This window comes from Nicotiana tabacum, chromosome 22, assembly GCF_000715075.1.
Source record: "Nicotiana tabacum cultivar K326 chromosome 22, ASM71507v2, whole genome shotgun sequence".
NCBI lineage: Eukaryota > Viridiplantae > Streptophyta > Magnoliopsida > Solanales > Solanaceae > Nicotiana > Nicotiana tabacum.
In genome coordinates, this window is record NC_134101.1 from 39,614,602 (window position 1) to 39,632,188 (window position 17,587).

The 17,587-nt window shown below is 38.8% G+C and overlaps 1 protein-coding gene across 8 annotated transcripts; it reads left to right on the forward strand.

Moving 5' to 3' along the window:
- Positions 1 to 1,639: 1,639 nt before the first annotated feature.
- Positions 1,640 to 6,981, forward strand: LOC107805099 (filament-like plant protein). 8 transcript variants are annotated; one of them, XM_075244352.1, is made up of 5 exons: positions 1,640 to 1,995; positions 3,214 to 3,372; positions 4,410 to 4,602; positions 4,802 to 6,219; positions 6,340 to 6,981. In XM_075244352.1, the coding sequence occupies exons 2-5, from the start codon at positions 3,262 to 3,264 to the stop codon at positions 6,724 to 6,726; spliced, it is 2,109 nt and encodes a 702-aa protein (XP_075100453.1). In that variant the 5' UTR covers positions 1,640 to 1,995; positions 3,214 to 3,261; the 3' UTR covers positions 6,727 to 6,981. The 8 variants fall into 8 exon arrangements, with proteins under 8 accessions (XP_075100453.1, XP_075100454.1, XP_075100452.1 ...); XM_075244353.1 differs by having other exon boundaries at positions 1,655 to 1,908; XM_075244351.1 differs by having other exon boundaries at positions 1,788 to 2,007.
- The last annotated feature ends 10,606 nt before the right edge of the window (positions 6,982 to 17,587 follow it).

Below are 17,587 nucleotides of genomic sequence, written 5' to 3' on the forward strand. Positions count from 1 at the left end.
ACGCATCCACATTAAACCATGTGTCAGCCTAATAATAAGCCGGCATTACTCAAGACAATGCTCCAAGAGTCCAGAATTCGGAAGCTCTTCGAAAAACAAATCTCATGCATTTTAATGCAAGAAAAGCCAAAAATTAATTATGTCTCCTAAAATTTTGGTAACCGATACATATGCAATAACTTGTTTTTCACCAAAGGTGTTGTCTATCTTTTTAATTGATTATCTCCTAAGATTTTTTCTTTACATTAATTAAAAAAATATTGTATTACTTATTTGATGAAAACTTATAGCTTTCAATTGGATCTTAGGTTACAAATATTGTTATAAAAATAGATATTTATTAATTATTTTTTCTTTACACTACTGAAAAAAATATTGTATTACTTATCCTATCCCTTTTTAATTTGTTAATTATGCTAAGTGTTTTGTTCCATGCAATTTTTTATTTATTAATTTTTTAATAATTTATTTATTTATTTTGCTTTTTAAAATTAGAAATTTTCTGGTTATGACACTTGTCATCCTATCCTTGAATTTTGCTAAGTATTTTATTTATTTATTTGCTTTATAAAATTAAGATTTTTCTGATCTCATCTCCTTGTTTTGCCTCTCCTATTATATATAGATAGATTATGTAATTTTTATTCTATAATCCAACGTTTAGTATTATTATATTCTTAATATAAATTTGTATTAGTGTATTATTTTCTTTAATAATTTTTTTCGTTACTCTCTTTTTAATATAATATAGAATATATATATTTTGTTACTCTTTAAAAAAATTACTTTAAATTTTATTCTATTGACTCAATTTTTAATTGTGTAAATTTATTAATAATATTATTTATTTTATTTTATTTTTTTAAAATTAATTCAAAACGCATCCATATTAAGTCATGTGTCAGCCTAATAATAAGCCACTTGGCATTGCTCAATACAATGCTCCAAGAGTCCAGAATTCGGAAGCTCTTCGAAAAACAAATCTCATGCATTTTAATGCAAGAAAAGCCAAAAATTAATTATGTCTCTTAAAATTTTGGTAACCGATACATATGCAATAACTTGTTTTTCATCCTAGATTTTGGCTATCTTTTTAATTGATTATCTCCTAAGATTTTTTCTTTACATTAATTAAAAAAATATTGTATTACTTATTTGATGAAAACTTAGAAAACTTAGAGCTTTCAATTGGATCTTAGGTTACAAATATTGTTATAAAAATAGATATTTATTAATTATTTTTTCTTTACACTACTGAAAAAAATATTGTATTACTTATACTATCCCCTTTTAATTTGTTATTTATGGTAAGTGTTTTGTTCCATGCAATTTTTTATTTATTAATTTTTCTTAATATTTTATTTATTTATTTTGCTTTTTAAATTAGAAATTTTCTGGTTATGACACCTGTCATTCTATCCTTGAATTTTGCTAAGTATTTTATTTATTTATTTGCTTTATAAAATTGAGATTTTTCTGATCATCATCTCCTTGTAATGACTTAACTAAGGTTGATTTATCCTTGCACGGAATTCGTTTGTTATTCTGGAGAATAATTTCTCTCCTCACTGTTTTACAACCTTTTTAGTTGAAATTATGTTAAAAAAAATATCAGTAATGAGGATATGTTAGAGAAAATGTTCTCCAACTTTTTAGTTGCTCAATACTTAGAAAAAATGTACATTTAGTGCTTTTTCCTCTTACCTTCTTTCCATTTTCCCCTTCTTTGCCCATCCTCTGCCTTGTCTAAAGAAAGGACTATTATGACTATTTCCAATTGGGCAATTCATTTGCCCAGAAGAGGTAATTTTTAATGCCTTCGCTCGTAAGGGCCTGACGCAAACTTGCCTCTGTGGAGAAACAAGCAAAGAGAAAAGAAATAAACCATTATTTGGCCTTTGCAAAATGGTACTCCAAATTTCTAAAGCAGATCTTGTTATTGAAGGAACCAAGAGAAGACGAAAAAAAGCATACAGAGGAAGCGTAGAAGTTCAGGCACAGACCTCTGTCAGTTTTTCTGTGCATCAAATTATTACTCTCCCTTCTTAACTGAATATTAAAAATACTCCCTTCTACAGTACACCACTTCGTCTATAAAGGGCGGGAATGAATCTCAGATTAATTTCAAAATAAACAAATCCTAAACAAACAAAAAAAGAAAGCTTAAAAAGGGTGTCATGAAAAAAGTGTAGACTCTGCGGTGTTTCCATTCTGCATCACATGCGCTCTTGGGTCCTTTTCGGTATTCGAAAATATTAGCTTCAAACCCAGAGGAAAACCCATTAAAAACTGTCCGAAAAGAATAAAATAATCCCTTTTTCTTTAATGCATAGAGCGTTCCTTCCTCTGTCGTTGGAGTAATTGTTACCTAAACACTTTAACTGACATTCCACAGATCTTTGACTGAGTTGGTCTTTTAATTGGTTCTGCAGTTCTGTTATCTCAACACCCACTAACGCCAAACTCTTCTTCTTTCATATACAGTAGTTAATAGTATTGGTTCCAACTTCCAACTTCCCATTTGATTTTCTTGGTCTACACTCAGGTGTGCTGTTATTCTTCTTTGTTTCTTTTTTTAGTTATTCGTATGACCAAACCTGGATCTAATTTCATTGGTTCTGTTGCTCGAGAATTCTCATTTTAGTCATTCGTTCATGTTTCTGTCCTTATATTTAATAATATATGTGGAGCTAGGATTTTTAGTTTATGGTTATTGAATGCTTTGTTCGGAATAAATTATTTATACATATTGAGTGGATCTTTTAACACAAATATATGGTCTGAGGCTCTCTGAGCCAAGATTCTTCGAACCCGTTAGCAGAACTGTAGATGTGTTTTGTCATTTTGGAGATTTAGTGGATTCTTTTGGATGAGTGTTGTTTATTGTATAATTTGAGTAATGGGGTCTTTTGCTTTGTTGAGATGTTTATCTTTTTGGTATGTTTGGTTTCAGTTCTATTTGAGTCCAAGATACATATTCGTTAGTGGAGTGGATTCGAAGGAAAGCTGAAAGAACGCGAAGCCAAGTTATCATTTGTTTGTTGAATGACTATAGGCATACATACATGTATATTTTTTTCGTCTAGGAAGGGATATAAATGAAAAGTATTTTGCTTCCTCTCGCTTCTCAGTTGTTATCTGGACCACTTACCAGAAAAGTTTTTAATTTGGTCATTTAATCAGTTATTGAATAGTGGTGTCAATTATATGCAGGTGGGCATTGAGGGATGAGGTTGTAGGAGATTTACTTGGTTGTTTGAGATGGAGAAGAGGAACTGGTTGTGGAAAAGGAGACCTACTGAGAAGAGCCTTGGGGAAACTGAGAGTTGTGGTTCATTGTCTTCACATTCAGAGAGACACTCTGATGAGCAGGTACAAGCCAAAAAGAAAGAGATTCTTTGTTCATAGGTTGTCTTGATAATCCTATAATTAGTTGTGCTGATACGTCACACACTTGATAAAATACATTGCTGATTTCTCACAGCCACATGCTTAAAGCTTTATATGAATGATTTCGAACTGATAATGCTAGAGCGAAATATGCTGCTCAAATTTTCATAGTTAAAAAGTGTTAAAGTTATATACTATGTATTAAATTTATGCACTTGTGTAAATTTTAAGTTTTTATCAACTCAAGACCTGTATTCAAAGATTCCAGTTCTGAAGCCATGCATCAGATCCAATATAGGTGCGAAAGACTTCAGCATGGAGCTGATTATGTCAGTCCCACATATAGTTAAGCAGCCAAACATCTTTCATCATCTGTGAAGAGTATCTATCTAGAGAAAAGAATAATGATTGGCAATTCGCTTAATTTGCAATTTGCATTTTTAGCTAAGTATAATAATGATGGACACATCCCAAATTTGATGCCGTTGTGCGCCACACTCCTAGTCTAGAGATCAATGCACAAGTTAGAAGCTATTCAGTGCTGGAAGGAGATGGTGTACAGAGAAAGCGCCTGAGGGTTTCATAAATGACCGATGCTGTGTACTTAGATTCAAGGACTATAGTCTTGAAACATTAGCAGTGAATGTTTCTGCTTTTGACAAGTAATTCTAATTCAAAAGCAATTCTATTGCAAAAACAGAAGGACTCCAAAAAGGGGCAAATGATTATAAATGCGTGTGCATAAGCATAGAGTAGGCAAAAGTTAGAAATGTCAAAGCCAATCAACCCAATGTTAATCATGTTACCTGTAAGTCTTTGAAAGCAAAAGTATGACTCAAGTAATTTTCTTCCTGATATTGCCGCCGTTCACTTGTTATCATAATTTATGCCACGCTCCTGGCGCCTTTACTCCTGTTTTGTTTTCTGCTTGCCTCTTCTTCCTGGCTGTTTCCTGTGTGCTTCTTGTTGACTTGAATTTTCTCACTTCAACACTTGCAAATCTCTGTTACTTGAAGCAGGATGCATTAAAAGAAACTCCAGATCATGACAACCAGTCACCGGAAGTAACCTCAAAAGCTGCAACTATTGATCATGAAGCAAAGGAAAGTCCTAGGAAGTTGATAGAAAAGTTATCAGCTGCTATAGTCAATGTTAGTGCCAAAGAAGACTTAGTTAAGCAGCATGTTAAAGTAGCAGAAGAAGCTGTTGCAGGTATCTTCCACCATGCCCTTTCTTCCACAGTTCTGAATGCGATCTTAGAAAGTGTCTAGACTATTTCCAGTGCTTTTGCTGTGCATGAATCACATGTGGAAATACTTTTCTGGAACTTGAGCGTCTTTCTTTACTTTCCAATCAATCGTGTATTTTTGTCTCTTGATTAGTTCCATGTTCTTTTTGTAATATTTGGTAGGTTGGGAAAAGGCAGAAAATGAGGTTGCAGTTCTAAAGCAGCAACTCGAGGCAGCTGTGCAGCAGAACTTGACTTTGGATGTTCGCGTCAACCATCTTAATGGTGCTCTCAAGGAATGTGTCAGGCAGCTGAGACAAGCGAGAGATGAGCAAGAGCAAAGAATTCAGGATGCTGTGGAAGAGAAGAAAAAAGAATGGGACTCTGTGAAAGCTGCACTTGAAAATCAGCTACTTGAGCTTCAGACACAAGCTGAGGCTAGTGGAACTGGTTCTCCTGTTTCTACTGATCCGGATGTTCTTGTCAGGCTTGAGTGTCTAGAGAAGGAGAACACAGCTCTTAAACTCGACCTTTGTTCTCGTTCAGAGGAGTTGCAAATTACGACCATAGAGCGTGACTTGAGCACCCAAGCAGCTGAAACTGCTAGCAAGCAGCAGCTAGAGGGCATAAAGAAGGTGACCAAGCTTGAAACCGAGTGTCGAAGATTACAAGCCTTGGCTCGCAAATCATCCCTACTCAGTGACCAAAGATCCTTTGATAGCCACATGATGCACAAACTGGAAACAAGTGAATGGGAACAAAGTTGCTCTGATTCATGGGCATCAGCACTAATTGCTGAGCTCAATCAATTTAAGAATGATAAAGCCATGCCTAAAACTCTTGTTGCCCATTCTATGGAAATTGACATGATGGATGATTTTTTGGAGATGGAGAGACTCGCTGCAGTATCTGAAACTGTGAATAAAGCCTCTTCACTTACATGCGATGCTGTTGCCCATGACTCCCCAATTGAAGAGAATCCCCTGGAAGCAGAATGTGAGGCCATTTCACAAAGGGTAGCCGAATTAGAACAAAAGCTGGAGAAGATTGAAGCAGAGAAAGCTGAACTGGAGAATGCTTTATGTGAGAGCGAAGATGCCCTTAAGGTGTCCGACTTGCAGCTTAAGGAAGCTCAAATCAAGATAGAAGAGCTGCAGAAGGAGCTAGATGTAGTGAATGAGTCAAAAGCGTTGCTTGAGGTTCAACTCTTTGGCATGGAAGTAGAAGCACGGACTATGTCAACAAATATTGATTCTTTAAAGACAGAAGTTGAAAGAGAACGATCCTTGTCATCTGCTCTTAAGGTGTCCGACTTGCAGCTTAAGGAAGCTCAAATCAAGATAGAAGAGCTGCAGAAGGAGCTAGATGTAGTGAATGAGTCGAAAGAGTTGCTAGAGGTTCAACTCTTTGGCATGGAAGTAGAAGCACGGACTATGTCAACAAACATTGATTCTTTAAAGAAAGAAGTTGAAAGAGAACGATCCTTGTCATCTGATATGGAAACTAAGTGCCACGAATTGGAAATTGAACTAAGAAGAAAATCTCAGGAAGCTGAACTTCAGAAAGCTTCTAGTTCAAATGGTGAATCGAAAATAAAGCAGGTAAGGTTTATCTCAATGAATTCGTTTTCTGTTATTGGAAAGTCTTGAAACTTTTCTTGTGCATGTGAAGAGAGAAGAAAGAGGAAATAACTGATCAATTCTGAACTTTTCTATAAGCAGGAAGATTTAGCTGTAGCTGCTGACAAGCTTGCAGAATGCCAGAAAACAATTGCATCTCTTGGCAAACAGCTTCAATCATTAGCTACTTTAGAAGATTTCTTGATAGACACTGCAAATCTTCCTGGATTTTCTCGGGGAGGACCAGTTGTGGCTAGAGCTAGTGGAGAGGAATGGAAGTTGCATGTAAATGAGACATTTACCCAAAGACAGAATCCAGATACTTCAAAGATTGGCAATTCTAGTAATTCTATGAATGGAAATGAAGGAGAATCGTCATCTTCTTCCTCGTCATCATCTACTTCATCAGCTACTCAGGTGATCACCTCCAAAAGTAAAAATGGTTTTGGGAAGATGTTTTCTCGAAGCAAAACTGGAATTCAGCTCTAAAATATAAGAGTGGAATTGGGTCCTAAATCAAAAGGGATAAATACAAAAGGAAAGCCAAGATGCAGAAACAAAGTTTTGTCAGTCATCACACAGTCATATGGTAATGAGTAGGATGGCTAATGAAATTTTGTTTAATTAGATAATATGTGCTTTGAAATGGTTGTGAAAGAGTGCATATCTATCAAATGGCATTAGATCATGACTTTCTGGTGCTCTATTCCATAGATGATATATCCAGCTGTTTCTTTTACTCTATTCCCTGAACTCTGACGTGATGCCGTGATCTGTGCTTGCTCCTAGGGGTGTACATGGTTTGGTTTGAGTCATTCTTTTTCATAAATAGCTAGGAGAATTTCCAATTTAATTGCAACTTACACGACCTCGAGCGATCTGTTAGTGCGCTTAGCTCATTTTAGTTACAGATTTCTTTAGATATTAGCTCTACTGAATTACACAGTATATTAATATGTGACTATCCTCCACCTGCAATCATACTTGGATGATATGCAATTTCTCCCTTCCTCCTCTTTCAATTGGATTAACTTGTGTTCCCTGACCCTTACTACTTCAACTTCTTGAGCATTTTTCATCTCCTTATTAAGTTTATGTTTGGTGCACCGATGCAAAAATTCGAACTTCAACTTCTGTAACAAACAGAATATATTAACATAACTCTTACCTGTTATGAATCATCCCCAGCCCAATGTCACAAATGTAGCTATTGGGCTGAGAATAAGCAATTGGGCCAGATTAATTTGGGACCCAGGTTGAGTTGTGAGCGTAAGAACGGTTATGATAAAGGCGTAGTGGTCTGTGATTTGGGGGTTATGCCTATTGTGGAAGAAAAGAATGTTTGTTCCTCTCATCTCCTTGCTCTGAGTCTAAGCTTCTCATCTCCCTTCTTCTATCTATCCCTAGTTACTTCGTGCAATTCCTATTGTCATTCTGGTATTTGAGTTGTAATCGCACTTCAGTCTTAGTAGTACATTTGAGAATTTGGGTTTTTGTTACATTAGATTTGATATCATTACATTGGTTCTTTCATCGTTCGTAATCCAACAATAATGGTTGTATTAGATCGATTCAGCGGTGGAAACCCAGAGGGTTGGATTTTTCGGGCAGAGTTGTACTTCACATACCTTGGCTTCTCCGAAAAGGACTGGTTACCTCTTCCTTACCACTACCTTGATGGCGAAGCTGTTGCTTGATTTGATTGGTTATTTCGACACAAGCAATTTTTTGATTGGAATCATTTTAAAGAGAAATTGAAGCTGCGTTTTCGCACCCGAACGAGAGAAGCACATGGCGGGTGTTTAGCCGTTCACCAGCAGCGCAAGCCAGTGGGCGATTTTCTAGAACGAGTTGCGGCTATTCCATCATGGTGCAACATTAGAACCTCACCAACGCCTCCGTATTGGAATAATCACTCGACCAGCAACAACCTGAACGTGGCATACGAGGTGTTCGAGGAAATGCCGGACACCTCCCAAGATGATGAAGCAGCAGCTGAAACTACTGGGTCACCAGAAAAGCATATTGATGTCAATTCCATGTACAATGTCGCTAATGGAAGTCATATTGGAATTGAATCTCTTAAAGACAGGGAAATATTACAGGAGCTACAAACTGGTAATAAACTGATGACTGAGAAAGAGGATTTCATAGAGGAAGGCCAGGTGTTTGACAACATGCCGCATAACTGTTGCTCCAAGGTACTAACTAATGAATCTGATTTGGATGATGGCAACTCAGAGGTAGACATGGTGCTTGCTGAAAATTTTCAGAAAGATACATGTCAGTTGCCTAGTCAAATTGTCGATATGACTTCATTTCTGATTTCTTTTGCTGCACGTGAGTATAAGGTTAAAAATAGGATCATGCTAATTACTGGAATCAATTACCCGTTGGCAGACAACTTAGCATTTTCCAGTCAAGTACTTTCACTAGTACCACACTCTGGTAGTTGGGCTACGGATGCAAGGGATATTGGACTATCAAATTCTAGTTATGTGCCCAAGTGGTTTGGCATAGGGCAGGAATTTCTCATTGCTTCAGGGTGTGCATCTCTTTGCATATTCCTTTAAGTTTTCCATCATATGCACATACATTGTTTGAAGCAATTAGAAAGAAATTGAGTTATTTATTTGCAAAGTTGTATGATGGGGAGTTGTTAGGCGAAGCTAAATTTGGTCTTGAGTCCTTTAATGTTGTGTATCTTGATGGAAATCCCAAACGCACCATTGACAAGAACTATGTCTCTCCAACTGATGCGGCAACCAATTTTTTGGTATACCTATTACTAGCGGAGAGGATGTAGTGCTGAAAGAGATTGAGCCCTGCTGAAGTCGCATATCCATTCGAAAATGTCATATCGCTTCACATTCACATGAGTCTATGTCCGTGGAAATTTTTCGATAAGAAATTCATGATGACTAATGAGGTCTCAAATATTGTGCGGTATGTTCCTTGCAACATTTTGTTTGTTGGTTATGACAAACCAGCCTAGGATGAGGAGTTCACGTTAATAATTAAGCAGCCATCGTTATGTGATTTTCGACTTCTAGTTTTGAGTTGCATAGACCTAAATGGCTATGCTACTTTACCTTATGATACTAAGAGAATAATTTTGATGGATGACAAACTTTCTATGATTGGTGATTTTATCATGGAATCATGTCTTTCTTTCTATTGATAGCAGTGAGTTGGTAGTCTCTGTCACAACCCAATTTCACTTATAGGTCGTGATGACGCCCAACATTATAGCTAGGCAAGCCAACTAATAAATTAAACATATATCAATAAAATTTAAGTCCAAAAAAAATAATAAGACACCAAATTCTACCAATGTATGTGCCAAGACCTGGTGTCACAAGTGTATGAGCATCTAGTAGATTATACAAAACTCCAAATATTGTCTGAAATAAAAATAGACAGAATTAAAAATACAAGAAGAGGCACTGGTAGCTGCAAGAACGCTCAGAAAGGCAGCTCACCATTACGCCCCTGGATAACGAGGATGTGCGATGATAGGTTCTCCACTAGTATCTGTCTCAGATCCTGCACAAAAAGTACAGCAAGTGTAGCATGAGTACGTAAACAACGTGTACCCAGTAAGTATCAAGCCTAATCTCGAAGCGGTAGAGACGAGATGACCGTCTTTGACACTCACTAAGAGTCAACAATAATAAATGGAATAAATTATAATTATTCAAATCAGCATGATTCACACAGTTAACGATAATTTTATTCAATTAGCAGAAATAATAAAAATCCTTCAAATGCAACAATTTTCAATCTATTAATTAAATCCTTCAATTTCAATAAAAATTTCAATTTATCAAATAGCTTTACAAGCTGCAATTCAATTTCAATAAATTTTTAATTTATCAAGTAGATTTACAAGCTGCAATAAACTGTCCAAGTATCGTATAATTATTATTATTATTAAGCATGATTTCTGCCGAGATCGTACGACCCAATCCAGAATTTCGTGTACACTGCCGAAGGACGTGCGACACGATCCATAGATGCATATATCCTGCCGAGGCGTTCGGCCCGCTCCACAAGAAAGGAGGACATTTTTTTATGTACCTCCGGAATAAGAGTATATTTATTATAAGATAAATTCTGGAGGAAGAACAATTTTTCTTAACAATTAATTAATTTAAACAGAAAATTTAAGCATATGAGATTTTCATCCTTTAATATCTTCCCTAACAATTCACAATATATATATCAAATAATTTAATTAAGTAAAGACTATAATTTACACAAGTAATTCATGTATATATACATACATACATAAAGGCATGCTTTGAGTCCTAAACTACCCGGACTTTAGCATTTAATAGTAGCTACGCACGGACTCTTGTCACTCCGTGCGTACGTAGCCCCCACAATTAGCAATAATTATTTAATTTAATCACTTATGGGGTAATTTCCCCCTCACAAGATTAGACAAGAGACTTACCTCGTCTTATTCCAATTTAATCCACTAAAAGACCATTTCCTCGATTATCCAACTTTGATTGGCTCGAATCTAATAAAAAATAATTCGATACAATCACTAAAATTTATAGGAATCAATTCTATAAGAAAATACTATATTTTTAATAAAAATCCCGAAATTAATTAAAAATTCGTTCGTAGGGCCCACATCTCAGAATCCGGCGAAAGTTATGAAATCCGATAACCCATTCAATTACGAGTCCAACCATACCAGTTTCACTCAAATCTGACTCCGAATCGATACCGAAATCTCAAAAATTCGTTTCTATGAGATTTCTAAAATTTTCCCAAATGTCAATCTCAAAACACTAATTAAATGATGAGAACAATGATATATTTGTGTTTATAGGCCAAATCCAAGTTAGAATCACTTATCCCAAAGTCTTTTCCTTGAAAATCTATCAAAGATCGCCTCTGCTCAAGCTCCAATTTGTTAAAATGGCGAATGAGACGAATGCCCTCTTTTATAATTCTGCCTTAGCAGCCCTCGATCATGTCCTCGATCATGGCCTCGATCGTGGCTTCGATTGTGGGTCTCGATCTTGGGCTCGATCTTGGCCCAGAATTCCCAACAGAAAGAAAAAATTGCAGCCACTGTTTTAAGTCCAACTTTTAATCCGTTAACCATCCGAAATTCACCCGAGGCCCTCGGGACCTCAACCAAATATACCAACAAGTCCTAAAACATCATCCGAACTTATTTGAAACCTCAAATCACATAAAACGACGCTAAAATCACGAATTATGCTCCAATCCAAGCTTAATGAACCTTAAAATTTTCAGCTTCTACATTCGAAGTCGAAACCTATCAAATCAAGTCCGATTGACCTCAAATTTTGCACACAAGCAATAAATGACATAACGGAATTGTAAAAATTTTCAGAACTGGATTCCGATCCCGATATCAAAAAGTCAACTCCCCGGTCAAACTTCCAAACTTTAAATTCCTATTTTAGCCATTTCAAGTCAAATTTCACTACGGACTTCCAAATAAAATTTCGATCATGCTCCTAAATCCAAAATCACCATACGGAGCTGTTGGAATCATCAAAATTCTATTCCGGGGTCGTTTGCATATAATACGATATCCGATCACTATTTAAACTTAAACTTTTAATTTTTCATCAAAATTCCATATCTTGGGCTAAGGACCTCAGAATTTGATTCCGGGTATACGCTCAAGTCCCAAATAATGATACGGACCTACCGGAACTATCAAAAATACTGATCCGAGTCCGTTTGCTCAAAATATTGACCAAAGTCAACTCAGTTAAGTTTTAAAGCTCTAATTCACATTTTAATCCATTTTCACATAAAAAACTTTTCAAATATTTTTACAAACTGTGCACGCAAGTCGATGAATGATAAATAATACTTTTCGAGGTCTTAAAACACAGAATTAATTATTAAATTTAAAGATGACATTTTGGGTCATCACATTCTCCACCTCTAAAACAAACGTTCGTCCTCGAACGGGTTTAGAATTATACCTGAAGTGCTGAATAAGTGTGGATATCTTCTCCGCATGTTTTCCTCAGCCTCCCAAGTCGTTTCATTGACTGGTTGTCCCCTCCACCGGACCTTTACTGCAGAAATCCTCTTGGACCTTAACTGTCAAACCTGTTTATCAACAATGGCAACTGGCTCCTCTTCATAACCCAAGCTATTATCTAGATGAACTGTGCTAAAGTCTAACACATGTGATAGGTCAGCATGATACTTTCGGAGCATAGATACATGAAAAACCGGATGAACTCCCGATAGGCTGGGAGGCAATGCAAGCTCATAAGCAACCTCCCCAACTCGTCTCAACACCTCAAATGGGCATATAAACCTTGGGCTCAACTTTCCCTTCTTCCCGAATCTCATGATTCCCTTCATCGGCGAAACTTTCAAAAGAACTTTTTCACCCACCATAAATGATAAATCACGCGCTTTCTGATCCGCGTAACTCTTCTGTCTAGACTGTGCTATACGAAGTCGCTCCTGAATCAACTTTACCTTTTCCAAGGCATCTTTCACTAAATTAGTACCATATAACTTAGCCTCACCGAGCTCAAACCACCCGATGGGCGAACGACATCGCCGACCATATAAAGCCTCAAATGGATCCATCTCGATGTTGGATTGGTAATTGTTATTATAAGCGAACTCGGCCAAAGGTAAGAAACGATCCCACTGACCTCCAAAGTCAATCACACATGCCTTGAGCATATCCTCCAAAGTTTGAATTGTCCTCTCTGATTGCCCGTCGGTCTACGGATGAAAGGCCGTGCTGAGCTCTACATGGATCCCCAACTCACTCTGTACTGTTCTCCAGAAATGTGAAGTAAACTGAGGGCCTCTATCTGATATGATAGAAATTGGCACACCGTGCAACCGAACTATCTCCTGGATATATATCTGGGCCAACCTCTCTGAAGTATACGTAGTCACAACAAGAATAAAATGTGCCGACTTGGTCAGCCTGTCAACAATGACCCAAACTGCATCAAACTTCCGCAAGGTCCGCGACAACCCAACTACAAAGGCCATAGTGATGCGTTCCCATTTCCACTCTGATATAGTCATCTGCTGAAGTAGGCCACCTAGCCTCTGGTGCTCATATTTAACTTGCTGGCAATTTAGAAACCTAGCTACATACTCAACTATGTCCTTTTTCATTTGCCTCTACCAATAATGTTGTCTCAAATCAGAATACATCTTCGTAGCACCTGGATGAATAGAATACCGTGAACTGTGTGCCTCCTCTAGGATCTTTTTCCTCAGTCCATCCATATTAGGAACACATAGACGATCCTGGAGTCGCAGAACACCATCCGCTCCAATAGTCACTTCCTTGGCACCACCCCGTAGTACCATTTCTCGAAGAACCATTAAGTGTGGATCATCATACTGACAAGCCTTGATCTGTCAAATAGTGAAGAATGAGCTACAATACATGCAAGAACTCGGCTGGGCTCTGAAATGTCCAATCTCACAAGTCGGTTAGCCAAGGATTGAATTTCCAAAGCTAATGGCCTCTCCTCTGCTGTAATGAAAGCCAAACTATCCATACTCTCCGCCTTTCTACTTAAGGCGTCTGCAATCACATTCGCTTTACCCAGATGGTATAGGATAGTAATATCATAATCTTTCAGTAATTCCAGCCATCTGCGCTGCCTCAAATTTAGGTCCCTCTGCTTGAACAAATGTTGCAAACTGCGATGATCAGTGTGAACTTCACAAGACAACCCATAAAGATAATGCCTCCAAATATTAAGAGCGTGAACAATCCAGCTAAATCTAAATCATGTATCGTATAATTCTGCTAGTGGGGCTTCAGCTGACGTGAAGCATATATAATAACTCGCCCTTCCTGCATTAATACACAACCCAAACCAACGCGTGAAGCATCGCAATACACTGTATACATTCCCGAACCGGAAGGCAATACTAACACTGGTGTTGTAGTCAATGCTGTCTTGATCTTCTGAAAGCTCACTTCACAATCATCGGACCATCGGAACGGAGCACCCTTCTGGGTTAATTTGGTCAAAGGTGCTGCAATAGATGAAAATCCTTCCACGAACCGACGATAATAACCTGTTAAACCCAGAAAACTCCTGATCTCAGTCGCCGAAGTGGGACGATGCCAATTTTAAACTACCTCAATCTTTTTGGGATCAACTTTAATGCCTTCGCCCGATACAATATGCCCCAAAAATGCTACAGACTCTAGCCAGAACTCACATTTGGAGAACCTAGCATATAACTTTTGTTCCCGCAACGTCTGAAGCACTACTCTCATATGTTGCTCGTGCTCCTCCTTATTGCGCGAGTAGATCAAGATGTCATCAATGAAGACAATGACAAACGAATCAATATATGGCCTGAATACCCTGTTCATCAAATACATAAACGTTGTCTGGGCGATAGTTAAACCGAAGGACATCACCAGAAACTCATAATGACCATATCTAGTCCTAAAAGCAGTCTTCAGAACATCTGAATCCCGAATCTTCAACTGATGGTACCCCGACCTCAAGTTGATCTTAGAGAACACCCTAGCACCCTACAACTGGTCAAAAAGATCATCAATACGTGGCAACGTGTACTTGTTCTTAATAGTGACTTTGTTCAATTGGTGATAATCAATACACATCCATATTGTTCCATCCTTCTTCTTCACAAATAATATCGGTGCACCCCAAGGTGATACACTCGGTCTGACGAACCTTTTGGCTAGTAACTTCTCAAGCTGCTCTTTTAATTCTTTCGGAGCCATGCGATATAGTGGGATAGATATAGGCTAGGTATCTAGATCCAAGTCAATACAGAAGTCAATATCACGATCAGGTGGCATACCTGGAAGATCTGAAGGAAATACATCGGAGAACTCCCAAACTACAGGCACTGAATTAATAGCCGAAGTCTCTGCAGTAGTATCCCGAACATAGGCTAGATAAGCCAAACAACCCTTCTCAACCATGTGTTGAGCCTTTATAAAAGAAATAACTCGATTAAATGAACTAACAGACGAACTCTTCCACTCCAGCTTAGGCAATGCTGGAATAGCCAAGGTAACAGTCTTGGCATGACAATCTAGAATAGCATGATATGGAGATAACCAGTCCATGCCCAGAATAATTTCAAAATCGGTTATCTCAAGCAATAGGAGATCTGCTCTAGTTTCATAACCACAGAATGTAATAATACAAGACTGGTAGATCCAGTTTACAACAACAGAATCGCCCACAGGAGTGGACACATAAATAGGAGTACTCAAGGACTCATGAGAAATACCCAGAAATGGAGCAAATACAGATGACACATATGAATACGTAGATCCTGGATCAAATAATACTGATGCATCTTTGCCGAAAACAGAAATAATACTTGTAATCACGGCATCTGAGGCCTCTGCATCTGGTCTGGCCGGAAAAGCATAGAACCGAGCTGGAGCGCCAACTGGATGGCCTCCGCCTGGCTGACCTCCACCTCTAGGACGACCTCTACCCACCTGTCCTCTACCTCTAGGTGGTCGGATGATTGGTGGAGCAATTGGGGCGGTAATCATAGGTTGCTGACCCTGCTGCACTGGTCTACCCCACAGCCTAGGGGAGAATCTCCGCATGTGACTGGGGTCCCCGCACTCGTAACAACTCTTCGGTGTGATGGGATGCTGACTAAGTGTTTGGCCCTGGGAACCTGAATACCCACTGAAAGGACCCTGAATAGCTGATGGGCGATAAGAACTCTCTGGTATAGCACTAAGATAAGGTCGCACTGGAGCAGCTCAAGGAGGCGGTGGTGCTGGATATGGGGCCCTGGTGGACTGCCCTCTCACGAACTGACCTCTGCCCCCAGACGGAGCACATCTAAACTCTCCAGAATACCTAAACCGCTTATCTCTCATAACCTGCTCTCGGCTCCGCTGATGTACACCCTCAATCCTACGGGCTATCTCCACGACTAGCTCATAAGGAGTACCTATTTCAACCTCTCGAGCCATAGTGGCATGAATGCCAGTATGTAAACCCGAAACAAACCTCCGCACTCTCTCCGCCTCAGTAGGGAGTATCATAAGTGCATGGCAAGATAACTCAGAAAACCTCGCCTCATAATCGGTCACTGACATCTGACCCTACTGGAGCTTCTCAAACTAAAACCTCAACTCTTCCCTCTAGGAGGGTGGAATATACCTGTCCAGGAAGATACAGATGAATCTTTCCCAAGTTATGAGAGGAGAATATACTGGTCTGCCAAGAACATAAGACTACCACCATCTACGAGCTCTGCCCTCTAGCTGAAAAGTAGCAAAGTCTACCCCATGAGACTCCAATATCCTCATGTTGTACAGTCTATCCTTGCACCTATCAATGAAATCCTGGGGATCCTTATGTCGCTCACCCCCAAAGACAGGAGGATGTAGTCTAGTCCATCTGTCCAATAGTTTTTGAGGATCAGCGGCTACATCTGGCCTGGGCTCAAGTATAGCTGCTGCCACTGGCTGGGCTCCACCCACGGGTAGTGTACCCTGGGTCTGATATACAGCAGCTGCCTGTCTATGAGCCTGTGCGGTAGGGGTCTGTGCTCCCCTACCCGCCTGAGATGTGGCTGGCTCTGCCGGAAATAAATCGCCCTGAGTCATATTGTCCATGAATCGCAACATACGACCCATGACATCCTGAAATCCTGGTGCAGATGTAAAATCCACCGGAGCTGGCTCTGCCACATGCACCTCATCATGTTCCTCAACAATGGGGTTCTCTGCTGGACCCACTGGCGGCATAACTAGAACAGTCCTGGGACGTCCTCGCCCTCTACCACGAGCCGGAACCCTCCCTCGGCCTCTGCCTCGGCCTCTAGCAACTGGGGGAGTAGCTCTTCCTGGACTGGAACCTCATTAGAGCGCGTTCTCACCATCTGTGAGAGAATAAAAGAAGGATATTTAATACTACATTAATTGCACGATGGAATATGAAGAAAGATAGTTTTCTAACACCCTATAGCCTCTCGAAGATAAGTACAGACGTCTCCGTACCGATCCGCAAGACTTTATTAGGTCTGCTCATAACTTGTGAGACCCACGTGAACCTATCTAACCAATTTTATTGTCACGACCCAATTTCACCTATAGGTTGTGATGGCGCTCAACACTATAGCTAGGCAAGCCAACTAATAAATTAAACATATATCGATAAAATTTAAGTCCAAGAAAAATAATAAGACACCAAATTCTACCAATGTGTGTGCCAAGATCTGGTGTCACAAGTGTATGAGCATCTAGTATATTATACAAAACTCCAAATACTGTCTGAAATGAAAATAGACAGAATTAAAAATACAAGAAGAGGCACTGGTATCTGCA